Source organism: Suncus etruscus, chromosome 6, assembly GCF_024139225.1.
Source record: "Suncus etruscus isolate mSunEtr1 chromosome 6, mSunEtr1.pri.cur, whole genome shotgun sequence".
NCBI classification, from domain to species: domain Eukaryota; kingdom Metazoa; phylum Chordata; class Mammalia; order Eulipotyphla; family Soricidae; genus Suncus; species Suncus etruscus.
Genome location: NC_064853.1, coordinates 135,722,579 through 135,749,320, shown reverse-complemented (window position 1 = coordinate 135,749,320; position 26,742 = coordinate 135,722,579). Strand labels below are relative to the sequence as shown.

At 39.0% G+C, this 26,742-nt stretch overlaps 1 protein-coding gene across 2 annotated transcripts in view; it reads left to right on the top strand.

Annotated features, from left to right (window-relative positions):
• APC (APC regulator of WNT signaling pathway) overlaps nucleotides 1-26,742 on the top strand; it is a 70,213-nt gene that overhangs the window by 12,079 nt on the left and 31,392 nt on the right. For both annotated transcript variants that reach the window (XM_049776036.1, XM_049776035.1), the window contains exons 3-7: nucleotides 773-974; nucleotides 9,231-9,339; nucleotides 11,191-11,304; nucleotides 16,443-16,526; nucleotides 21,069-21,176. In XM_049776036.1, coding sequence (XP_049631993.1) covers nucleotides 773-974; nucleotides 9,231-9,339; nucleotides 11,191-11,304; nucleotides 16,443-16,526; nucleotides 21,069-21,176 — 617 coding nt within the window. The remainder of the gene's footprint in view (nucleotides 1-772; nucleotides 975-9,230; nucleotides 9,340-11,190; nucleotides 11,305-16,442; nucleotides 16,527-21,068; nucleotides 21,177-26,742) is intronic.

The window sequence follows — 26,742 nt, the reverse complement described above, 5'->3', positions numbered from 1 at the left end:
TTTGTATTTAAATCTAGACAGAAGTTACCACTAGGTTCCCAAATTTTTACTCTAAGGAGGGAGTTTCTTTTTAAATTCTGACATCCTCCTTTCCCCTGACCCAGACTGTCCTTGGAAGGAAAGTTCAGCCTTTCTGTGCTAAGTTCTCATTTAATAGGTGAAGTATATTTTTGTTTTCCTTTTAGGATTTATCTTTCAGGTTCTGAACTCTTTGAATTTACTTAAGAATCAGAGTCAATTTCTTTGGGCATCAACATATGTAATAAGAATTTCCTCTGTTTCTTGCATAAATTTGTTGATAATAATTGAGCAACATAATTAGTTGTCATAATTTCATATCCCACTCAAGGTTTGATGTTTTTACACACACAGACATATACACATCTATGTTGTAAGATAAAAATTTGAGTCTAAATTATGAATCTAGGATTTTATTCAGAATTGGTATAATATTTTAAATAATTTTTTAAATACTTTATACTAAAATTTAATTTTGTATGTTAATTTTATATTAAAAATTTGACACCCCCCCAGGCTTTCGCCCAGCCCTTTCTCCCTCTTTTCCTCCCTCCTTTCTTCGCTCTCCCCACCCCTGCCCCACCCCCTCCTCTCGCCCTCTCCTCTCCTCTAAAAAAATAAAAAAATATAAGAATTTTATATTAAAAATTTAATATATTTTTAAATTAACGTTTTAAGAGTATTTAATTGCTCTGGCTGTATTTTAGATCACCAACAATAATTGTTTCAAAAAGCATTTCTTTGTTTTATTTAGAACTTAACTTAGATAGCAGCAATTTCCCTGGAGTGAAATTACGGTCCAAAATGTCCCTCCGTTCCTTTGGGAGCCGGGAAGGTTCCGTGTCAAGCCGTTCAGGCGAGTGCAGTCCTGTCCCCACGGGCTCATTTCCAAGAAGAGGGGTTGTCAATGGAAGTAGAGAGAACACCAGTTGCTTAGAAGAGCTTGAGAAAGAAAGGTAACTTTTCTTCATTCAGAAGCAGATCTGTTTCCTTTAGTTTTGTTTTTTATCTTGTCACTATGTAATATAAGAATTATGATATATGTATGATGAGTGATAATTGATAATAGTTGGCATTTCCCAACTCAGAATTGGATGTTGCATATGGTTAAAACTTTTTGAACCTGTGGGGCCATTGATAGTGCATACATCAGAAGCCATTAGGTGTCACGTAGCTTAAAGTAGTGCCAGATATGGAACAATTATTTCTATAAAATTTGAAAATATAAAGTAGGCAGTTACTTGGAATGCTAATTATATTTTGCCATTTAAATATTCTTGAAGCTCTGTACATTGAGTAATACAAAAAATTAGAACATTTATATCTAAGTACATGATTATGTTTTTAATCTATGGAAGTTTTTAAGCTAAATTTAATAACACTATATCTAGTATAAGATGAGACTGTTTCCATATGGAAGGCCTATTACAGAGGCCACAAAGAAAACATTTCAGTGTCAGTGTGTAAAAACACTTTGATTGATGTTGTAGAATGAGTTTGGATTCTCACAGCTAAGTATAAATTCTTTTTTCCTGTAGTTAATAATGTTTGGGAAATAACTAGCATGGCACCTGCAAGGCAAAGGCTTTTTATTATTTTCTCCTTGGTTTTAGTTGTGTCTACCTGTAAAAGTAGTTCTAATCATCTGAATCAGAAGAAAGCTTTCTTTCATCTGTCAAGTTTACATGGGCTTTTATTTCTTAAACTGAATTAGTACTATTTCTGACACTAAATAGTGTCACTCATCATGAAAAGTAAGTAGTTTGCTGGGACCCACAAACTTCTCTCAGTAATCATGTCATTATTCCAGTTTTCCAGACACTTACATGCTCTGTGTAAATAAAGCCCTGCCAGTTTGGGGGCAGGAGATGGGTAGAGCAGGGCAAGCAGAGAGCATGGATGTGATTCCTCTCTATCTTCATCCTCTTTCTTGCTGTTTTTGCAGGGAAGTAAACAGACCGTGCACAAGTGAGAGTACCTTTATTTTGCACTCATGCTTGACTGATGCATAATTAGTCTCAAATTCATATTCTTTCTTCAGATTTAATATCATTCTGGTTCTTGGGATTTTCTAATTTTTCTGTTCCTTTTAGACCTTCCTTAAGTCTTAGATTAACTCAGCATCTTTTTTTTTTTCACATATTATTCAAGATAATTGCTAGAAAATAATCAAGCCAGGACTGAAAAGATGTAACACTATATTAATTCTTAGCCTGTTTTCCAAATAAGAATAAATGCCTCCAAGATCGATTCTGCTCAGAAGCCACCTCCATTCTGTAGGTGCTTTCCTGACACCTTCCCTTCCTTTCTGGTCTCCAAAATACAATCTTGTGTTTACATTTGTTAGATCTGATGCAGAAGTGAAATCACTAGGTTATGGGAGGAGGGGGTCCTGTTAACGCCTTTTTAAAAAATAAAAATTGGGGCCGGGCGGTGGCGCTAAAGGTAAGGTGTCTGCCTTGCCAGCACTAGCCTAGGACGGACCACGGTTCGATCCCCCGGTGTCCCATATGGTCCCCCAAGCCAGGAGCGACTTCTGAGCGCATAGCCAGGAGTAACCCCTGAGCGTCAAATGGGTGTGGCCAAAAAAATAAATAAATAAAAAAATAAAAATTTTAATTGAATCACTATGAGATACACAGTTCCAAAATTGTTCAAGATTGAACTTCGCTCATACAATGTCCAACATCCCTTACCAGTGTACAATTTCCACCAACAATGCCCCCAGTTTCCTTCCCATTTTCTTCCCTACCTATCTTTCTCTCTCTCTCTTTCTCTCTCTCTGCCTCTCTTTCTCATTCTCCTCTCTTACTTTTTCTTACACTTTTTAAATTTTATACATTGTGGTTTGCAATATTGTTACTGAAGGGTATCATGTATATCACTTTTCTCCTTTCAGCAGCCAATTCTTGTCCAGAGTGATCATTTCCAACTGCATTGTCATAGTGGTCCCTTCTTTGCCCTAACTGCAGTTCCCCACTGTTTGTGGCAAGCTTCCATCATTCCCCCTGACCCTCCTTTCTGTTATCTCTGGGTATTATTACCATATTATCCTGTTGTTGTTGTTGTTGTTGTTGTTGTTGTTTATATCCCACAAAAAGTTATCATTATGTCTATTTCTCTCCCTCTGACTCATATCACTCAGCAAAATACTCTTCATATCTATCCATGTATAAGCAAATTCTATTTCTTTATTTTTTTTCCTAACAGCAGTGTAGTATTCCATTGTATAGATGTACCACAGTTTCTTTATTTGTTCATCTGTTCTCAGGCACTTGGTTTGTTTCCATATTCTGGCTATTATGGATAATACTGCAATGAACATAGGAGTGCAGATGCCTTTTCTGCACTTTGCAGGAAAAATATGCCCCAGAGCAGGGGTCTCAAACTCAATTTACCTGGGCGAACAGGAGGCAAAGTCGGGGTGATCCTTGAGTGCCAAGTCAGTAGTAAGCCTTGAACATTGGGGGGTGTGACCAAAACAACTAAAACAAAACAAAACAAAAAGATTCCTCTAGGGCAGGGCCACAAAATGTGGTTCGGAGGGCCGCAAACGGCCCGCGGGCCGCAAGTTTGAGACCCCTGCCCTAGAGCATATATCCAAAAAATTGTGGAAAAGAGATGAACAGAAACTTCTGTTCTGGCCAAAAGACACATGAAAAAATGTTCCACATCACTAATCATCTAGAAGATGCAAATTAAAGCAACAATGATACATCATCTCGCACCACAGAGACTGGCACATATCACAGAGAACAAGAACAAGAACTACTGGTACAGCTGGTATAGCTGCAGGGAAAAGGAACTCTCATTCACTTCTGGTGGAAATGCTTTTTGGGGGGGAAAAAGCTTTTTTGAAAAAAATATGGACACCTAAAAAATAGAAATCGAGCTCCCATATGACCCATCAATACCACTTGTTCCCTGTTATTTTTTGAGGCTTCTCCCCACCATTCTCTGTGTGACTCTGGCAGTAACAGTCCTACCAATAGGACACCAAGATTCCCTTTACCCCACATCCTGTTCAACACATTTTAACAGATGAGAGGTTATATTTTATTGCAGCTTCGATTCATATCTCTATGATAACTGGTGGTGTTGCGGACCTATATGTCTTTCTGGAAAAATATCTATTCAGTTTCTCTGATCTTTGGGGGAATCCCCAAGCAGTGCTCAGTAATCCAAAGGGTCTCCCCTGCAATTCTTGGCCAGCCAGGCTAGCAGGCCATGTGAGAGCTCGATGTGCTTTGCTGCCTGATGCTGCTAGAGACTTCCAGTACTGCACCTAGGCATGGTCAGTGCTCAGGGGACTGTGTGGTGCTAGGAACCAACTTGGGTCAGACTACTGCACTCTATGCTGGCCTTGTTGGCTCATTTTTCAGTCAGCATTTTTGTGGAGACAGGGATTTTTAGATAAGACTGTTCTGTAGCCTGCAGAAACATTTTTAAAAAAGACTGTTAGAAATTGCTAAATAGGCCTGTAGCATTTATCTTGGTGTAGAGAAGTTTATGCATAAAGAAAGTTACTGGAAAGATAATACAATTTTTGTTTGTTTTTTAGTAAATGCCACAGTCAGCCCTGCAGTAGCGGACCATATAGTGCTGAGAGTCAAACTCGGGACCCCTCACAAATGAGGCACATGCTTTTCACTTGAGCTGCCTTGCTCACAAGACAGAGAGAACTTGATACAAGGGCTGGACAGAGAGAACCAGGATTAAGGCACTTGCCTTGCATGCAGCAGCAGTCCCAGTTAGTCCCGCACCCTTGCACATGACCCCATCCCTCCTACCCCTCACCAGTTGACTGAACTTTGACTGGTGAAGGTGGTAGAAGCATAAGTGAGTGCAGGTGGGGGCCAAAGAGGTGGACCAGGGCTTAGGAGCATAGCTTGAATGCAGCTGACCCGGAGCACCTCATGCCTGGACTTTTCCCGGACTCCTGCCTACTCAGCCATAGATACCCTGAGAGGACCCAGACTCTGTTAATGTGCCCCAGGAATTTATTTTGCTTGCACATGTGTGAAATAAAGTTACAAGTAAGGGTATTTAATTTGTGATTGTTGCCTATAGCAAATACAAAATTATAGAATAGTGAGGATTGTTTATGAGACACCTGACATTTCTTTAAAGGGGAGTTTTTTTCACTGCCAGTACCTGATGATCTGTAGTACTTGTGGTCAAAAGTAGAAACTGGCCGAGAGAAATCAATTTCCTGGGGAGGGGATCATTAGATAGATGTCCCCCACATACAGCCAGAGAGAACTCTCTCTTTCCTGAAAGGAAGTCGCCCAGGAGGGAGGAATAGGCAGGAGTTTGCACTGGCTCCAGCAGCCCCCTAGAGAAGAATTCCTTGTCTTTTCCAGTACCTGAGGAAGGGGTTTGGTGATCTTGTGCCACCCACTTGTCCATGTCCAGGTGTAGAAGCAGGCTCTGAGAGGTAATGGCTTCTCCAAAGTCATTGTTTTTTTTTATTTTCCTTTTAATAAAGACTTTGTGTCTCAAAAAAATAATTTCTATCCTACATCAGTGCACACTTCCCACTACCAGTGTCCCTAGTTTCCCCATTGCCCCCACTCCAGCCTGCCTCTATGGCAGACACTTGTCTCTCTTTTATTCCTCCTTTTTTCCTTTTAGGCACTGTGATTTGCAATGCCGTTACTGAAAAGGTATCATGCATAACACTTTATCTCCTTTCATTACCTAGTCCTTGTCCAGAGTAATTACTTCCAGCTTTCAATGTCACAGTGGACCCTTCCCTGTTGTAATGGCACCTTCCACCACCACCACCGTCACCACCACCACCACACGTTTTTTTGTGGCAAGCTTCCTACTATGGACCAGTTCTCCTGTCTATTTTTTTCTGTTGTCTTTGGGTATTATTATTATTATTATTATTATTATTATTATTATTATTATTATTATTATTATTATTATTATACTGTGTGTATGTTTATAGATCCTGCAAATGAGTGGATAAACTATGGTAAATCTATACAATGGAATACTATACAGCCTTTAGGAAAAAATGCAGTCATGAAATTTGCTTTTACATGGATATACTGGAGAGTTTCATGCTCATCAAGTGAAATGAGTCAGAGGGAGAGGGGCAGAATAATTTTTATTTTTAGTCACCCTGAATTACAAAGTTATTCATGATTTAGTTTCACGGATGCATTGTTCCAACAGCCATCCTTTCACCAGTGTCAATGGCCCCCAGCTTGCCTCTATGGCAGGCACTTTCCCCTCCACCATTGCCCTAATGTTTTCTTACCTGACTTAATCTCCCTGGTCCCCCTCCAATCCAGCAAGGTTCTTACTAGAAAAGTTCTCCTACCCTTCATTTATATTGCCCTTTGGGCTTTCTTACTCCAACAAAGTTTCTTTATAGCTCATGTATGAAAGATCATTCGGAATCTGTTCCACTTTCTCTGACTTCACTCAACATGATAGTCTCCAGATCCACCCACATAACCGTGAACTGCATGACTTTATATCATTTCTTACTGCCTGTAGCTTTCTGTTGTATATATAAGCACTGTCGTTTTTTTTAATTTATCCATTCACCTGTTCTTGGGCACTTTACAGTTTACAGACTTTTTTGTTATTGTGAGTAGTGCTGCAGTGAACACATAGGAGTGCAGGTGTCTTTTCTAGATTGTGCTTTGGGACCCTTGAGGTATATTCCAAGGAGTGGTATTGCTGGGTTGTAGTGGTTGCTCAATTCCTAGTTTTTTAGAATAATGACCATATTGGCTTCCCAAAAGACTAGACCAGTTGACATTCACCAGCAGTGAATGAGGGTTCCTTTCGCTCCCCCATCCATGCCAATACCTCTTGTTGTTATTTTGATGAGTGTGAGTCTCACTCAGGATATCACTGTTATGAGGTGATATCTCATTAGTTTGATTTCCCCTGACAATTAGTGATATAAGCATTTTTATATGCCTTTTGGCTATTTGTTTATCTTGAAGGAAGTTTCTGTTCTTTAATTTTTTCCTATTTTTAATGGAGTTAAAGTTCTTTTTTCTTGTAGTTCTCTACCATGTTTTCTATATTTTCGATATTAATCCTTTATTGGATGAGTGATGAGCCAAAAGTTTTTCATTTAAGGTGCAGAAGCTTCTTAGTTTAATATTTTATTTTATTATTCTCGTTTTTGAGCCACTCCTGGCAATACCTAGAGGTTCTCTTGGCTCTACACTCAGGGATCGCTTTTTGTGGTGCTTAAGAGATGGGATGCTAGGAATTTAACCCATGTTTGCTACATACAAGACAACTGCCCTTTTCATATCTCTTGTTTCAATACCCATGTATAGGAGAGCCATGGACTCCTATGTGTTAATTTTGTAGGCTGCTACTTTACTATACAAATCCGTTATTTTTAGGAGGGCTTTCTTTTTGCGGGGGGTGGGGCATAACTGCCAGTGCTCAGAGCTTACACCTGGCTCTCTGCTCCGGTATTTCTCGTGGCAATGCTCAGGGGATCATATGGGTTGCTGAGAATTGTACCTGGGTCAGCTACCTGCAAGGCAAATGCCCTATTTGCTGTACTATCGTGCTGGCCCCTCTAGGAGCATTTTCATAGTGTCTTTAGGCTTTTCTAAATATAGTATGTCATCTGCAGTTAGTGAAAGCTTGACTTCAATTCCCATTTTATTAAGAGTTTTTATCATGAGGGGGTGCTGAATCTTGATTTCTCAGGAGCTTTTAGTGAAAATTTTTGAGAAGCACACATGTATCTGCTGTTTATATTTTATGTATTTCTAGAAGCATGAACATATATTCCTACATTTTTATAGATTATCTTTGGAAATATATTCAGAAAATGATAGTGGTGGTTTCTTGGGGTCATGAAAAGGAAATCATATACTTTTTTTTCAGTTAAATTCTAAGTACCACAATCTATAGTTCTGTTATTGGTAGGGTTTAATGGATATACTTTTCCCACCACTATCCTTACCCCATTCCCATTCTCCAGTTTAGCTGATTTCTGTAGACTAATTTGCACTTTTGCTACCTCTTTTCATTTGCTGTTTACATAATACATGTCTTTATATCCTCATATGAGAAGATGATCATCTTGTCTTTCCCCTGCTTCTGCCTAAAATTCACCCACCATAATGCTAGCAAAAAATTGCATAATTTTATCTTCTCTTATTACCATGTAGTATTCTATCGTGTACATAAGCCATAGTTTCTTTTTCCAGTCCTCTGCTCTTGGACACTTAGATTGTTCCCAGAGTATGGCTGTGTTGTAAATTGTGCTACAGTAAAAAGGGGTGCAAAAACTGTCTTTTTCGTAGTAGAGTTTTCGAGTCTTAGAGGTTGATACCAAGAAGAGGAAGTTCCTGGCTCCTGTGAAAGCTCAATCTTAGTGTTTTTGCACTGTCCAAAATGTTTTCTGAATAGGCTGAATCAGTTGAAATTTCCAGCAGCAGTGAATGAGGGCTTCATTCTCCCCAACGTACAAGCCAGGAGCAGTTGTATTCATTATTTTGATGTGTGCTGGCCTCACTGGTATGAGTTGACTTCTCATTGAGATCATTTTTTTTTTGTAGTTTTTGTAGTTGTAGTTATTGTAGTTATTGATTTTTATCCAAAGCACACTCTTCTTTTTCATTAATGTTTTGCATATTATGTCATAATAAGAGAGCATCTTATGATTGAAGGAGTTATTTAATAAATTCATTTTCAGATTTCAAGCTAAGAAAAATTTCTCTCAGAATTATACAAAGACAGTGATATATTTCTTCTGTTCTTGGTTGCTGAAAACCTTATTTATGTTCAGAACAGCTTTTATTTTTGTTTAACATGTTTTTCTTTTAATCTGTTTTCTATCTCTTTTTTCTGTTAATCACTTTTCTCTATTATACATACTATCAGTATATTGGAATTTCTGTAACTGTACTTTTTTCAGCAAACCATTATCATATTCTGTGAAGAAACATTAGTTTGGAAATAAGTGTAGATAGCCTCCAGTTGAAATGTATATATTCTAGTATGAATGCATTTTCTTTCAATGAAAAATTTTTACTTAGAATTTAAATTTTTTAAATTTAATCCAGCTTATTATTCTTCACATCTTCAAGCACCCAAAATCAATACTTTTAGTCAATATTATTAAAGTAAAAACAGGGAGCTTTACAACAGCTCAAAAAGATTGCTACTATGTAATATCAGCATTGTGAAAGTTTGCCTTTTTTTAAAACCAGATCACTACTTCTTGCTGATCTTGACAAAGAAGAAAAGGAAAAAGACTGGTATTATGCTCAACTTCAGAATCTCACAAAAAGAATAGATAGTCTTCCTTTAACTGAAAATGTAAGTAACTTGGCAATCCAATTTATCTTAGACTGTAGTTGCTTTTTTAACTGTAGTTAGGTTATCCATTAAAAATAAAGGATAGCTGCATTTGTAGTTTTTTTAAAACTCTAACATATTTATCCAACTTTCATTCTGAATATAGACAGTGACTTTTTCATAAAGATGATGAAACTTTATTACTCTCATATTTTTCTTGAGCCTTATTTAGTATATTAAGTTTGCATCCTAAAGGACTCAGGATTTAACTAAGTAGCTATATTTCATTCATTAAATTACCAAACACCGTAGGAATGTTTATCACCATCTTTCTAAACTGTACTAGAGGAATTCTATCAGTTGATATTGTTTTTGTCTTTTTTGTTTGGTGGTTTGGTTTGGTTTTGTATCTCTGGATCACATCTGCTGTACTCAAGTGCTATTTTTACTTCTGCTCAGGAGTGACCCCTGGTGGTGCTCAGAAAGGCTGGTGGTGGTTATTGATGAACTGATGGTTGGTTGACCACTTGCCAGGGTAGCACCCTCCCTCCTCCTACACTATCTCTCCAGCAGTAACAATATCACCTCTTTGGGCTTATGGTTCACTATCTTGTTCTTTTTTCTCTTTTGCATGTTTAGCAGTTATCAAAATGCTCAGAATCTTAACTAAAACCTTAATATATGGGGCTGGAGAGATAGCACAGTGGTAGGGCGTTTGCCTTGCACACAGCTGATTCAGGACCAAAAGTGATTCAAATCCCAGCATCCCATATGGTCCCCTGTGCCTGCCAGGAGTAATTTCTGAGCACAAAGCCAGGAATAACCCCTGAGAGCCGCTGGGTGTGAACCCCCCCCCCAAAAAAAAACCTTTTTATATATATATATATATATTTTTTTTTTTTTTTTTAAATAAGGCACTGGAGAGGTGGTTCACTGGTTAAGGAGCATTCTTTGCATGTAGCCAATCCAAGTTCAGTCCCCAGCGCCACATGGTCCCCTGAACACCACCAGATACATCCCTGCAAGTCCCCAGACATCACATGATATGATCCTAGAGGCCCCTCCCCCCAAGGGTGGCCTAGGCAGTCTCTGGCACTGTATGCCTCAGCAATACCACATCCAAGGACAGGGCCCCTGTACTGCCAGTCCAGAGTTAGAGAGTCACTAGCGGGTACTGCAGCTCTTGAGTACCGTTCCAGGGTCCTAAAATGAATAAGTAAATAAAGAGTTGATCTCAGTAGGTTAACACTGAGAATAAATACTTTTTATCTGTCTCAACTTTGCTTCTCTTAAATTTTTACCCCAAATTGTTGACCTTGTCCAACTATAATTGTCTATTTTATATAAAAATGGTGTTTTCTCATCTTGAGTTTTTATTTTACAAATGGAGATATTTCCTGTTTAGTCTACTAAAATATAGAAATCCTTACTGTAAGTTGAGGTATAATTTTAAGAAAGTTGGATGAGTTCACTTTTATTTTGCCTATATTAACATTCTAGTTTTAATAATTAAAGGTATGACTCTTCATTGGTAAAAATTAAAGAAGTTGAAAATAGAATCACTTAACTGATCAGCTGTTTTAAATGAAGTAGTTTTAATTTAATTTAATTTAATTAAAGCTATTTGTTTTATTGACTGTGGATCAGTAAAATTATTTCAACTATGCCTTTGTATCAATGTCCCTATCATCAATCAAGATTGAGATAGGCAATGTATAATCAAGCTTTAGAGTATATTCAAGTGAAAAATAATTTTCTCATATACAGTGTTTTTCATATTTACATAATTGTTCATTTCTTTGTTAGAATTTGTTCTTTAGCCTTTATTAATAAGCACATAGCACCAGATATTAACACATTTCTGGTTTTTAGTTTTCCTTGCAAACAGATATGACCAGGAGGCAATTAGAATATGAAGCAAGGCAAATCAGAGTTGCAATGGAAAAACAACTAGGCACTTGCCAGGATATGGAAAAACGAGCACAGGTAACTTATTTAACTACACAACAGCACTACTAGAAATAGAGCTCTGAGAATGTAATGACAGAACTCAACTGACATTTTTCCCCTAAACAAGTGTAGGGGTAGGGAGAATGTCTCAGCGAGGAAAGTACTTCACATCATTTTAATGCTTGGTACTGTCGCATTGAACAAGATCCTGCAGCTCTGCTGGGAGATCCACAGCACAGCAAGCGATTTCTGGCCGTCTGTAGCCAGGTGTCACCCCCAGGGAGCATTTGTGCCAATAACATAACCTGGTGTGCAATTGCAACAACTAAGTGTTCAAGCATGAGTTTGACCCCCATCATAACAACTTCTGCAGAGGGAAAGGAAATGTATGAAATAGTTTTAAATATATATATATGTGTGTGTATATATATTTGGGCAACAAAATCAGTATTAATATAGCTCAGCACCTTTGTATTTAATTTCCCTTTTCCTGGTCTATTCTGCCTTGAAATGGTAAGGGGGAGGAAGAGATGGATAAGTCTTCTGGTAGTAGGTAGAGAGCTGCAGTTCCTGTTTGAGATTTTCACTTTTTGTAATCTGACACTCAGAATATCCCATGATCTTCAGGATGTATACTTGAATGATATGGACTTGTTAGGGGGCCAGAGCAACTTATAGAGTACATAGAGAACTTGCCTTATATGCGGCCAACCTAGGTATAATACCTGTTAAATGATCCCCAGAGCACCATCTGAGTGCAGAGCCAGGAGTAAGTCCTGAGTACGAACAAGTGTGGTCCAAATCCAAAAGAGTGATAAGGACTCCTAGAGAATACAGGAGTTAAGTTGCTTGCCACTGCATATTGCTGACCCTTGCTTGATCCTGATTACCACACAGCCAGGCATGGCCCCCAAGACATGTTCGTGTACTGATGATGCATGAGCATATGGCATCTTGCTATAAAGTGACATTATAGTTGTATATGAAGTATACAAGTAATATTACATAGCATTAAAATATGAATTATAATATGATTTTGTTTTGGGATCACACTGAGGCATGCATTGTTAATGCTAGTGCAGTACTAGGAGCAGCAGTGCTAGTGTCAGACCTGGCTTCCTGCCTGCGTCCCAGCCCTTGAGTCATCTCACTTCATTCTAGTCTAGTCCATCATGAGTTATCATTCTAACCCTAATCTAAGTAATACTTAAACCTGGGAAAATAAGCTTATTGTTAATGATTATTTCCAAAAATGCTTAAGAAATAAATCTTAGATGGGATATACCTTACTATTTGTTAAAACATTTTAAGATACTAGAATGATAACAGTATAGTACCACAGGAATAGAAATAGGCAATGAAGTAAAAAAGAAAAAAATTCCTTGGATATGTAGATTTATTTGATTGAAGTAAAATGTAAAAAATTAAAGCTGCATTATAACTTTGGGAGGAAAATAATTAATATAGAGCTGTAACCTAACTGGAAAAAAAGAAACATGGATTAGATGTTTGCCTCACAACTTATAAAGAAAATGTTTGAATGAATTTAAAAGTTGGATATGGGGCAGGAATATGACTGAGTGATGGAGAATGAGCCCTTTAGCTGAAGGCCACCTGCCTGCAACAACACTGGGTATGCCCTACCAAAAAAAAAAAAAAAAAAAAAAACTGTAGGAATCGACCTAAACCCAATAGTAGAAAATAAAGATCTCCTTACTTACAATTGTGTATCAAAAGCAATAAAGGCCAGGATAATTGGGATTTACTTCATAACTTTTTGTTTGTTTTGGTTTTAGTTTTGGGCTCATACCCAGTGGCACTCAGGTGCTACTCCTCGCTCTGTGCTCAGAAATTATTCCTTGGGGCCAGTGAGGTGGCGCTAGAGGTAAGGTGTCTGCCTTGCAAGTGCTAGCCAAGGAAGGACCGAGGTTCAATCCCCCGGCGTCCCATATGGTCCCCGCAAGCCAGGGGCAATTTCTGAGCGCTTAGCCAGGAGTAACCCCTGAGCATCAAATGGGTGTGGTCCGAAAAACAAAACCAAAAAAAAAAAAAGAAAGAAATTGTTCCTGGCAGGCACAGGGGACCATATGGGATGCCGGGTTTCTAACCACCATCCATCCTGGATCAGCTGAGTGCAAGGAAAACACTCTACCACTGTGCTATCTCTCTGACTCCATTTTATAACACTTTTAAGCATCAGTCTAATTATAAGATAAAAGTAGGCTGGTGTGATGGCGCAGCAGTAGGGTGTTTGCCTTGCACGCGGCTGACCCTGGAGGGACCATGGTTCGATCCCCTGGCATCCCATATGGTCCCCCAAGCCAGGAACGATTTCTGAGTGCATAACCAGGAGTAACCCCTGCGTGCCACGGTTTGTGGCCCAAAATTTAAAAAAAAAGAAGGAAAATATTTATAATACTTACAGGGAACATAGCTACTTTCCTAAAATTAATAATTCCAAAAAATTAATAAGCAAAGGATAATGAATGGGGAGTTTGTGGGCCACACCTGAAGGTGCTCAGGGCTACTCAGAGGCCCAAGAGCAGATTCAGGGACCCAGACGAGTGCCAGGGATTGGACTGGGATCAGCCATATGCAAGACAACTTTCCTTAACCCCAGTGCTGTCTCTTCAAACAAAGGTAACTATTTTATGAGCAGACTTTTGGGGTGTTAAATATATGATTTCTTATGTATTAAAAGATGATGATTTAACCCAAATATGATCATGTTACTTAAATAAAAAATATATTTAATAAAAAAAAGATGATGATTTATTTATCTCTCCCAGTCCTTATAGCTTTTTTCATATTGTATAAGAATTCTGGGCCAGAGTTTGACAGCACCGCAGTAGGGTGTTTGCCTTGCATGTGGCCAACCCAGGATGGACCCAGGTTCGATCCCCAGCATCCCATATGGTCCCCTGAGCCTGCCAGAAGACATTTCTGAGTGCAGAGCCAGGAGTATAGTATACTAACTAAACTGTTACTTGGGACTAGAATCCTTCTATTTCTTTCATTTTCATGTTGGGAAATAGAAGAAAAAGAAGTATTTTATTAGGAACATCATTGAACCTTGTTACAGAGACTGAACTTCGGGGTTTAGTGGTATATATCACTAAATATCAGATTTATCAGATATATTGACAATACATTCAGATATAGGGTGTCATTATATAGGAGTATTAGATTGAACTTCCTATTTTCACCATATAGTAAGTAATTTTTATTTGGGATGTCATTGTTGGAGAAATGTTAATTATAGAGAGAATGAACAATGGGCAAGTATTTCAAGACCTGTAATTTTAGTTTGGTTGTTTCTCTAAAGCCAAGAAATTTTTCATTTTCCTATAGAAGTAATTATTCACTAGGGTCTGTAGTAATCCCGCAAAATCTACCAAAAACGAAGGCCTTTTTTCTTTAACATGTAATCCTGCACTGTTTTTAGAACCATACCTGAGAACCAGCATAGACGTAGCCTTACCAAGGGAGGGTTCCTCACTCACCGTAGATGCCTTCCCCTGCTTCCTACTATTTTCACTACACCCCCAGTCACACTGGGATGCCCTGGGTTACTGCCTTCAGTTGTGTTTCTCGAGGAGTGCTCCCTAGTTAGTGCTCAGATTTTGGGGGTATTCGTAGTGCTCTCCAAAGTATCATTGTACTGTTCAGAAGGGAGGGCTCACACTCTTCCTTGTGGGGCTTACCCCTTGCTGGAGTGTAGCCAGAAATAGCTAGTGCTGGCTATCACAGACAGTCATGCCACCAGAAGCATGCTCTGGGATCCAACTAGAGGCCTGTGCTTGCCAGACAGGCATTCCCAGCCACTGGGCTGTTCCTCCAAACCTACAGAAGGAAAGCTTTGATCTCTGCTGGGTTTATTCATCATGCTGTTGTGTAATAGCAGTGGTAAGCAAGTTTCCTGTGGCAGTAAGAAAATTGTAATAACGTTTAAGCAAAACTCATGTCCAAGCCTTAGAGGGTGCGTTCTGTATCTGTTTTACAGCCATTATTTAGAGCTGTCTATGGTGTTAGTTTTGTTGTTTATTAAAATAATTTCAGAAATCTCTTACAGATACTGCACATCCTCAAAACAGTTTGGACATTATTCATATAATTTATAATGCTTTTTTCCACTATTGAAAAAATAAACTGACTTACTTTTTATACCTCAGTGTTGGCTTAAATCATGCAGACAATACTACAACATTGTCTGTTTTTCATCAGCCAGTTTAGTTCAAGTATTAGTATTTAAAAATAAGAGTTTCAATGTATGAGTAATTTTCGGTTTCTCCTACTTCCTTTACTGGGAAATTTGTAAAACTTTAAAAAAAAATAAAACCTAAAAATACCCTTTATTTTTGAAGGATACTCTATGTATTCTCAATGTCATGGTGTTTGCTCTGTAATTACTGCTCTGTGTTCACTGGATGGTGTCAGGGGAATGATAGGAAAGCAAACACTCCACCATAATTGTGGCCTTAAATAAAAATTGTCTTAACTTCATTATTTGAAAAGAGTAAGTCTAAAAGTACTACTAATCTGTAAGAGAAGTGATTTGGCAGAAGGTTAATTCTACTATTTAAACCCTGCTATTTATAAAAATAAATATTCTGTAGCAGAACTGCCTTGTTTTATGCAAATCGTTGCGTTATATTAACATCTGGATTACTAGAAAAGATTAGGTGCAATCTCTCTCTTTTGGAATTGGGGGAGGCAGTTGGCTGGTACGTACCCGAGGCCACTCATGTCCTTGCTGGAACTACCAAGGCCGCAGCCGGAGGTGCTCAAAGGGCCAGGTAGGGCTGGGGCCTTAACCCAGGATGGCACCATTGAAAGGAAGGTGCCACCACTCACCACAGCTCCACACTATTGGACAGTTTTTAGGTATTCGTTTTCAATAACAGTTTCACTGTTTTCAGTTTTACTGTTAGGTTAGTAACTTTGTGTGTTTTTGTGTAAAATAGGTATCCCTATAAGTTGTACTGAACCTAGTATGTCACCTGCATGTGAAGATTAGATATTTAGATCCTTAGATATGTACTATGCATTCATAAATCTAATTTAGTACAAGAGATTTTGCATCATGCTATAGTCACAGTGTGATTATTTTACACTGACATTGACGTTTTTGATAAAATAGATCTAATTTGTTTGGTCGCTTAACTTTATTTTAGCAAAGAGTAACAAGGATTCAGCAGATAGACAAGGACATACTTCGCATACGACAACTGTTACAGACCCAGACAGCAGAAACAGAGGTCAGTCAAGTGTCTTGTTTATAGATATAAATGTAGCCCGCAGATCTAAGAAAAGAAATGTGCCTAATTAATATAGCTCCATGAAATAAAGATCCCTTTATTTCAGTGGACATAATTGAGACCTTTTTATTTTTTATTAAATTACCAAAATTTTGAGAATTTTGGTTTCTTCACACTTTCGGGCAATTAAAATTGATTTGTATCATAAATATCTTACTTTAGATACTTTGTTTTTAATCAAATAAGCAATTTACTCTTTATTCCCATCTTCCCACATGAATGCTTTAGCCTCCAAAACTTTTCATTTCCTACCTACATTGCACTATTGACCATTTATATTTCTAATGTAAGTCAATTACCATACAAGCTTCCCTGTACAAATCAGTAAAATAAGTAACATTTTTTCTGGTTTTGTTTTTGTTTTGGGGGCCACACGCAGTGGTGCTCAGGGGTTACTCCTGGCTCTGGATTCAAGGGTCTGGTGGTATTCAGAGGATTATATGGAGTGCCAAGAGATTGAACCAGGATCAGCTGTGTGTCAGGCACATGCCCAACCCACCCAGTGATGGCTAACCTTTTTGAGCCTGGGTGCCCAAACTGCCGCACAAAACCAAAGAATTTCCTCAAAAGTGCCAGTACATCAATTAAACCTTAATAACAAGATGTTAGTATCTAAAAACTATGCGGCATGTGCCCCATATCTTAATTGCGGACCTTCCCAGGTGCCAGCTGCAAGGCCTGCGCGGGCTGCCGCCACTGGCATGCGTGCCATAGGTTCGCCATCACAGCTGGATCTCTCCAGCCACCTTCCATCTTTTTTTTTATCTACTCTCCACACCATGCTTTTTTGGCATAGTAGAAGTATTGTGTGCTTCCTTCCATTCATGGTCCCTTGCAAGTGATCTAAATCCTCTCCTCCATCCCTTATCATCTCTCCATGTCTCCTCTCAGAACTCTTGTCTTCAGTTCTCAGTTCAAGCACTACTTCTACTTACAACACTTACCCCAACTCCAGGTCTATGTGATGCTCCTGTTACATATTTTCATAGAACTTGTAAAGAAAACTGCTCAAAGTTTTAGGTTCTCTGTTATTTATTTCATTGTTTCTTAATTTCCCAGACTGTCATTGCAAATAGTTCATAGAGCAGAATTATATTTAGTTATGTGTACAAATAATTACATAGCAGATGTTCTGCAGTATTTACATGTTAATATCTTTAATCATGTTAGCATCAAATCTTTTTTTGTTTGGTTGGTTGGTTGGTTTTGGGTCACACCCGACGGTGCTCAAGGGTTACTCCTGGCTGTCTGCTCAGAAATAGCTCCTGGCAGGCACGGGGGACCATATGGGACACTGGGATTCCAACCAACCACCTTTGGTTCTGGATCGGCTGCTTGCAAGGCAAACACCGCTGTTCTGTCTCTCCGGGCCCAGCATCAAATCTTAATGATTTTTACATTTGTTGGTCTTCATTGTTTACTTTTTCTTTTTTGTTTGTTTGGTTTTTTTTTGTTGTTTTTTTTGCCGGGATTCGAACTACCGTCCTTCTGCATGAAAGTCAAACGCCTTTCCTCTATGCTATCTCTCTGGCCCCCACTGTGTGCTTTTTTTAACTGTACTTTAAAAAACTTGAAATTATTAGAACTACTTTCTTCTGCTTAAATATACTTATTTTATGATGGTTATGTTGTTTGTGAATTAATTTTTAAGATACATTTAAGTGGTAAGAAAATTGATGTGTAAAGAAGTTCCAGTGAAAGCCCTTTTGTGAATATTACCTAATATTTTGTGAAAATTATGTGTGACTACAGTTAAGCCAAGTTTTCGGTACAATTTTTTTAAAGTAATTTTCCTAAAGTAAAAAAAAAATTGGGGGGGCCGGCGAGATAGCATGGAGGTTAGGCATTTGCCTTCCATGCAGAAGGACGGTGGTTCGAATCCCAGCATCCCATATGGTCCCCCGTGCCTGCCAGGAGTAACCCCTGAGCTCTGCCGGGTGGGTTTTTGGGTCACACCTGGCAGAGCTCAGGGGTTACTCCTGGCAGGCACGGGGGACCATATGGGATGCGGCGCTCAGGAATTACTCCTGGCTCTGCGCTCAGAAATCACTCCTGGCAGGTTCAGGGGGCCATATAGGATGCCGGGATTCGAACTGGGATCTGTCCTCTATTGGCCGCGTGCTATCACTCCGGCCCCATAAAGTAAATATTTTTTAATTTGTCCCTTTTTTCTTGTTTTGTTTTGGTTTGGATTTTTGTTTATTTTTGGGTTTTGAGCAACACCCGGCTTGCTGTACTCAAGGATTAGTCCTGGTAGCACCCAGGGAACTATATGACTTGCAAGGGATTGAACCCAGGTTGGTCACGTGCAAGGCAAGGGCCCTTCCCACTGCAGTATCTCTCACCCTCACCTTTTAATTGTTTCTATAAAAGATAATGAAGGCAGGGCCAGAGCAGTAACGCAGCGGTAGGGCGTTTGCCTTGCACACAGATGACCCAGGACAGACCTCTGTTCAATCCCCGGTGTCCCATAGGGTCCCCCAAGCCAGGAGCAATTTCTGAGCGCATAACCAGGAGTAACCCCTGTGCTTCACCAGGTATGGACCGAAAACAAAAATACAAAAACAAAACCAAAAAAAAAGGATCATGAAGGCTAGAGCCCAAGAAGCTGGAACATGTGCTTTGTATGTAGATGACCAGGCACTACATGGTCCCCAGAGAGCCCCTAGGGACAATTCCCAAGCACAGTCACAAATGGCCTTCAGCACTGCTCATGTATCTCTACAACCAAATAGATACAAGAAATCATGAGAAAAGTCTTTGTGACCAGTGATAGCCCACTCAGTAGAGCACTTGCAGTCTTTGTGAGGCCCCAAACTGCCTAACCACTCTGAGCACCACCAGGCCTGAGCATCTTAAAGAGTGGCCCTGCAAAAAAAAACAGTATTTGATTCGTTAGTGGTATTTTACAGAGGAACTCTTAAATTGTATGTAGTCCTGAAATGACTGCTTTTTTTTTAATAGTGCAGTTCTTTATTTTATAAATTATTTAATTGAGACACCCTGAGATTCAGTTACAGAATTGTTCATGATTGAATTTCATCATATTATGTTCAATACCCTTCACCGTGCCATTAATGTCCCCAGTTTCCCTCCCACCCTCCCCCACTCTCTCCCCTGCCTGCTTTTATAGCAGACATTTTTCTTCTCTCTCACCTTCCCTCTCTCTATATCTTTGTTCCTCCCTCTTTGTCTATCTCTTCATTCTCTCATTCTCTGTCTTTCTCCCCTTCCCTCTCTTTTTCTCCCTTCCTTTTTTTCCTTTTAGACACTAGTTTTGCAATACTTTTACTTAAGGCCTATCATGCATATCACTTTATCTCCTTTCAACACCCAGCTCTTTCCCAGAGTGATCATTTCCAACTATCATTGTCATGTCATAGTGCTCCCTTCTCTGCCCTAATTGCATTCCCTCAATATTTGTGGCAAGCTTCTTACCATGGACTAGTCTTCCTGGCCCTTGTCTCTATTGTCTTTAAATATTAATAATCATACTTTTTCATATCATAAATAAATGCAATTATTCTATGTATATCCTCCCTCTGACTCATTTCACTCAGCATACTACTCTCCTTATACATTCATGTCTAAGTGAATTTCATGACTTCATTTTTCTTAACAGCTGTTTAGTATTTCATTTTGTAGATGTACCACAATTTCTGTTCTAGGGTACTTGGTTATTGTGAATAGTGTTGTGATGAACATAGAAATGCAAAAGACTGGGCCAGAGCAATAGTACAGCCAGCGGTAGGGTTTTTGCCTTGTGCTGCTGACTAAAGATGGACCCAGGTTCCATCCCCAGCATCCTATATGGTCCCCCAAGTCAGGAGCGATTTCAGAGCACATAGCCAGGAGTAGCCCCTGAGCGTCACTGGGTGTGGCCAAAACAAACAAACAAAAAAAAATGGCTTTTCTGCATTATGTTTTTGGGCCCCTAGGGTGTATTCTTAGGGATAATACTGCCAGGTCATATGGAAGCTCCATATTGTCCGAAATGACTGCTCTAACTCGATTTAGTCTTTCATCTTCAATTCGTGGAACAGATGGTAATTTCGTTAGAAAAAAACTTTTTCCTCTCATACTAGAATTTGCAAACATCTGTCAGTTTTGTCTCATTTAGCAGAAGCTATGATTACATATTTTATGTTTAAGTACACTGAAGCTCAACATGTTTTTAAACTAAGGTAGTTTGTCTTGTGGCCTTGGAGTAGACAAGTCTTAACTCTCGTTGGGTTGTGTTCTCGATCACAGTGTGAGAACACCTGATGGAGAATGTTGTGTCTGTGAACTTCAGAAAGCCTTTCTGCTACTTCTGGGGTACAAGAGTCTGCCAGCAAGGAAGGCAAGAGTCATAAGATGAAGTTCCTCGCCTTTGTAAACTTACTTGCATTCATAGCTATAGAACAATAATAGAAAAATGCTATAGATCAAGCAAGCACATACCTTTTTTTTTACATATAACCATATTTGCCATCTTGCCAGAGATTATCTCAGAACAAGCATGAAGCTGGCTCACGTGAAACAGAGCGACAGAATGAAGGCCAAGGAGTGGCAGAAGTCAGCACAGCAGCTTCTTCTGGAAGTGCACAGGTAAATTATATGTTCTTGCTCTTGTGACTGTCAGCTCTTCAAAGTGCAGTGGGTGGCTCTGATAATGCTCTGTAACCTTTTCTTTTGCCTTGGCACTAATCACTATCCAGAAAAATTTGGTATCAGAATATTGATTTTCTTTATCACATGTAGCAATTCATTTCAAATTCTCTAATCTTATAGTCATAAATCAGTGCTTCTTTTAAAATTTAAAATTATTGGTGTAGCTAGAGTTTTTATTTCAAAAAATACACACGGTGATTAATCTAGTTATCGTTGCTCTCATTAACCAGGTCTGCTTTTTCTATGAGGCATTCTTTGTAAACAATTTGTTTTTAAAAATAATTGTAAGGGGCCCAGAGAGATAGTGCAGTGGGAAGGGCACTTTCCTTGCATGCAGCTGATCTGAGTTTGATCTCTGAAATCCCATATGGTCTCGTGAGACTGCCAGGAGTAACCCCTGAGCACTGTGACTCAAAAAAAAAAAAGATTCTAAGAACTTGGGGCTAGAGAGATAGCATGGAGGTAGGGCATTTACCTTGCATGCAGAAGGACGGTGGTTGGAATCCTGGCATCCCCTATGGTCCCCCCGAGCCTGCCAGGAGCGATTTCTGAGCATAGAGCCAGAGGTAACCCCTGAGCGCTGCTGGGTGTGACCCAAACATAAACACACAAAAAAAGAAATGTATTATTGGTCTTGCTTCCCACTTTATATTGATTTCACAAATTTGGAAACTTTAATCTTTTAGTTTGTTTGGGTTGGGGCACATCTCTAATTGTGAACTTCAGGAGAATATTGTCCATAAATTTTTTTCTATGTATTTTATAGCTTGGGGGTTAATATCTGAGTCCATTTTGTGTTATTTTTGTATATGGCACTAGTGATCTAATTTCACTTTTCAAAGATTAGGTGTCCATGTGTGTTTGGGTTATTTCTGTACTCATCCTGTTCCACTGATCTATGAGCTGTTTTTTCTTTCACAGCTATACTTGTAGCTTCTAATGCTTTGTTGTACAAGTTGAAGTGAGAGTGATAATGTTCCCATCTTTCTTCTGTTATCTTAGAATTACTTTGGCTATTTAAGGTTTTTGAACTTTCATACAAGTTTTTAAATTGCTTGTACTTTCTTGAAAAATGCTGTTGGTTTCTTAGCAGAGATTGCTTTAGGTAAGATGTTCTTTTAATATAGAATGTTCTCTGTTACTCTATTTTTTGTATTTCTTTTATGAAATGATTTATAGTTCTCAATGCATAAGAATTTCATCTCTCTTATTCCCAGGCTTATTTGTCTTGTTTGAAACATATAATGGGGATTATTTTCTTAATTTTGCTTTCTCTCCAACTCATTTTTTACATATAAAAATGCTACAGGTTTATGTGTAGATGTTCTATATCCTGCTACTGTAGCAAGCTCATTAATTATTTCTAGATTTTATTTTTAATTTTTTGTTGAAGACTTTCTGTACATTATATATCCCATAAATAGTAATAATTTAACTTCTTTTAAAATATGGGTTCCTTTTATTTTTTTTCTTGCCTCATCCAGGGCGTGCAGCACAATTTTGGATATTTTGGTTTCAGTGAGACATCAACTATAGATTTATCAGATATGTGCTGATGTCTGTTTCTTTGTCCCTATTCACTGAGGAGTTTTTAGTCATAAACGAAAGTATGATAAATTTAGTTCTTTGAGATTAGTTAATATATTGACAAAGTTTCTTTTGATCTTGGTATTATTTGAAGAACCAACTTTTATTTTTCCTTTTCTGAGAGCTGAAGATGTCAGGGTTGATCTGCTATTGCTCTGCGCTTTTTCCAATTCTTGTCACTCCCAGCAGTGATGCAGGGACCCTCCCTATCATGCTGGGAATTCAACCAGGGAGGGCCACTTGCAAAGCTAACACCTTACCACCTGTACTTATTACCTCTGGCTCCAAAATGGTTAACTTCTGAATATTTCTTTTTTTTGTTTTTGTTTTTTGTTGTTTTTTTGGTTTTGTTTTTGGTTTTTTGGGGGGGTTTTGGGTCACACCCGGCACACTCAGGGGTTACTCCTGGCTCCAGGCTCAGAAATCGCTCCTGGCAGGTTCGGGGGACCATATGGGATGCCAGGATTTGAACCAATAACCTTCTGCATGCAAGGCAAACCTTCTCCATGCTATCTCTCTGCCCCCTACATCTGAGTATTTCCTTTGAGTTTTGACATCTCTCTCAAGACTTTGAGTTTTCTCTAAATTAATACTCAGATCTAGAGACACATTTCAGTTTAGATTAATTCTCTATTTTCTACTTTTGTTTGTTATTGTTTTGTTTTGGGGCCACATCCAATGATTCTCAGGGCTTAACCCTGGCTCTATGTTCAGGAATTACTCCTGGCAGTTTTGGGGGACCATAGGGAATGCCAGAGATCAAACCCAGGTAAGCTTTCTGCAGGCCGTCCCTTCTGAACTAGGCTACAGCCTAGACCTCTATAGTCATGAGTGGTAAGCAAGGGAGAAGCATGACTTTTCTTAGGTGCTTTGTGATCTTCTGTTGGGAAGCATGTAATATCTTGATAACAGTTTTCCTGTGATAATAACAGCCACTGATATCATATCTTAATTCATTAGGGTTTATAAAAGCTAGAGTACTTCCACAGAGTGAAAATTCTCCTTTACTGTTTAATTATTTTGATTGCTTTTACTGGAAAGAAAAGAAAAAAGGGACAACAAATGCTTCTTTTCTCTGCCCCGTCTCATGTGTTGGAGACTGCACCATCTTTGTGTAGAATCCTCTTGAGTCTCTATTTTCGGGCCACACCCTGCAGCATTCAGGAGTTACTCCTGGCTCTGTGCTCAAATATTATTCTGACAGGCTTAGGGCCCATGTGAGTTGCCAGGATCGAACCTGGGTTTTGAGGCAAGCACACTACTCACTGTGCATCTCTTTGGACCCTTGAGTCTTTTTCCCACTACCAAAGTCCCCAATTTCCCTCCCCACTCAACCTTCTGCCTGTCTTTACGACAGGCATTCTGCTTCTCTCACTTACTGTCATTATCATGGTAGTTGTCTCTGTGTTTAATGCTTTAATTGCCCTCAACACTCTTTGTGGCAAGCTTCATATCATGAACTGATCCTCTTGGCGCTCATCTCTATTGCCTCTGAATATTATTACCATACTGTTTTTTCTTTTTCTTTTTCTTTGTGTGTGTGTGGGGGGGTGGTGTTTGGGCCACACCTGAGGGGTTATCCTGGCTCTGCACTCAGAAATCGCTCCTGGCAGGCTCAGGGGACCATATGGGGTGCTGAGAGAAGAACCCAGGACTGTTCTGGGTCGGCCGCACGCAAGGCAAAAACGCCCTACCTCTGTGCTATCTCTCCACAGATGAGTGAGACTATTCTATGTCTTTCCCTCTCCCTCTGGCTCATTTCACTCGGCATAATAGTCTCCATGTCCATTTATGTCTAGGCAAATTTCATAACTTCATTTTTCCTAACAGCTACATAGTATTTATTCCATTGTGTAGATGTGCCACACTTTAGCCATCTGTTGTCAGGCACTTAGGTTGTTTCCAGAAATTGGCTATCGTATAGTGCTGTGATGAACATAGGCATGCAGAGGACATTTTTTGTGTTTGTTTTCCTAGGGTATATCCCTAGGAGTGGTATTGCTGGATCATATGGGAGCTCAATTTCCAGTTTTTTGAGGAGTGTCCGTATTTTTTTCCAGAAAGGCTGGACCAGACAGCATTCCCCCCAGCAGTGAATCTGAGAGTTCCTTTCTCCCTGCATCTGCACCAGTACTGGTTGTTCTTGTTCTTTGTGATGTGTGCCAGTCTCTGTGGCATGAGATGAGACCTCATTTTTGTTTTGATTTTATCTCCATGATGGTTAGTGATGTGGAACATTTTTTCATGTACCTTCTGGCCATTTGTATTTCTTCTTTGATGAAATGACTGATCATTTCTTCTCTTCATTTTTTGATAGGACTAGATTTCTTTCTTGTTGAGTTCTGTTATTATCTTGAATATCTTAGATATTAGCCTAGTATCATATGGGTATTGGGTAATGGGTAGCCTTTGTGTCCTAGTCACTTTCTTTTGAAGTACAGAATCTTCTCAGTTTACTCTAATCCCATTTGTTTGTCTCTGCTTGCACTTGCTTGAACAGTGTTGTTTCCTCCTTGAAGATGCCTTTAGTCTCGATGTCATCGATTATTTTGTTGATGTTATTTTCATTGTGCTTTATAGTTTCAAGTCTGATATCAAGGTCTTTAATCCATTTTAATTTGACCATTGTGTATTGTATAAGAGAGGTCTGAGTTCACTTTTTTGCATGTGGCTGACCAGCTGTCCCAACACCACTTGTTGAAGAGGCTTTCCTTGCTCTACTTTGTGTTTCTTGTCTCTTTTTCAAAGATTGATTATATGTTGGGGTGGGTGTCATTTTCTGAATGCTCAAGTGTATTCTATTCATCTGAGGGTCTGTCTTTATTCCAGTACAATGATGTTTTTTTGACTGCTGCTTTGTAGTACAATTTGAAGTTAGGAAAAGTGATGCCTGCAGGGCCAGTGAGGTGGCGCTAGAGGTAAGGTGTGTCTGCCTTGCTAGCGCTAGCCAAGGAAGGACCGCGGTTTGATCCCCCCGGTGTCCTATATGATCCCCCCAAGCCAGGGGCAATTTCTGAGTGCTTAGCCAGGGGTAACCCCTGAGCAGCAAATGGGTGTGGCCTGAAAAAACGAAAGAAAGAAAGAAAGAAAGAAAGAAAGAAAGAAAGAAAGAAAGAAAGAAAGAAAGAAAGAAAGAAAGAAAGAAAGAAAGGAGGGAGGGAGGGAGGGAGGGAGGGAGGGGAGGGAGGGAGGGAGGGGAGGGAGGGAGGGAGGGAAGAAAAGAAAAGAAAAGAAAAGAAAAGAAAAGAAAAGAAAAGTGATGCCTCCCTTCTTTTTTCTAAGGATTGCTTTAGCTATTTATAAGCATTTATTGTTCCAAATGAATTCCAGGACTATTTGATCCACTTCTTTGAAAAATGTCATGGATATCCTTAGAGGGATTGCATTAATTGTACAATGGTTTTGGGAGTAGTGCCATTTTAATGATATTAATCCTTCCAATCCATGAACAGGGTATATGTTCTCCATTCTCCTGTGTCCTCTTTTATTTCTTGAAGCAGTGTTTTGTAGTTGTCTTTGTATAGGTCCTTCACCTCTTTAGTTCATTACAAGGTACTTGAGTTGTTGTATTGTTTTTTTTAATGTCTGTTCTCTATCATTATTTGTATATAAGAAGGCCTTTGGTTTTTGCATGTTAATTTTGTGGCCTGCCACTTTGCTTTTCAAACCTATTGTTTCTAGAAGCCTTTTGGTAGTCTTTAGGATTTTCTGAATATAGTGTATATATACAATAGTATATATATTCTCTATAATCTAGTAATATAGTACTATCACATCTGCAAACAGTGAGAGCTTGACTTCTTCCTTTTCTTTCTGGATGCCCTTGATATCTTTTCTTGCCTTGAATATTTTTTTTTTGTTTTTTGTTTTTGGGTCACACCCGGCGGTGCTCAGGGGTTACTCCTGGCTGTCTGCT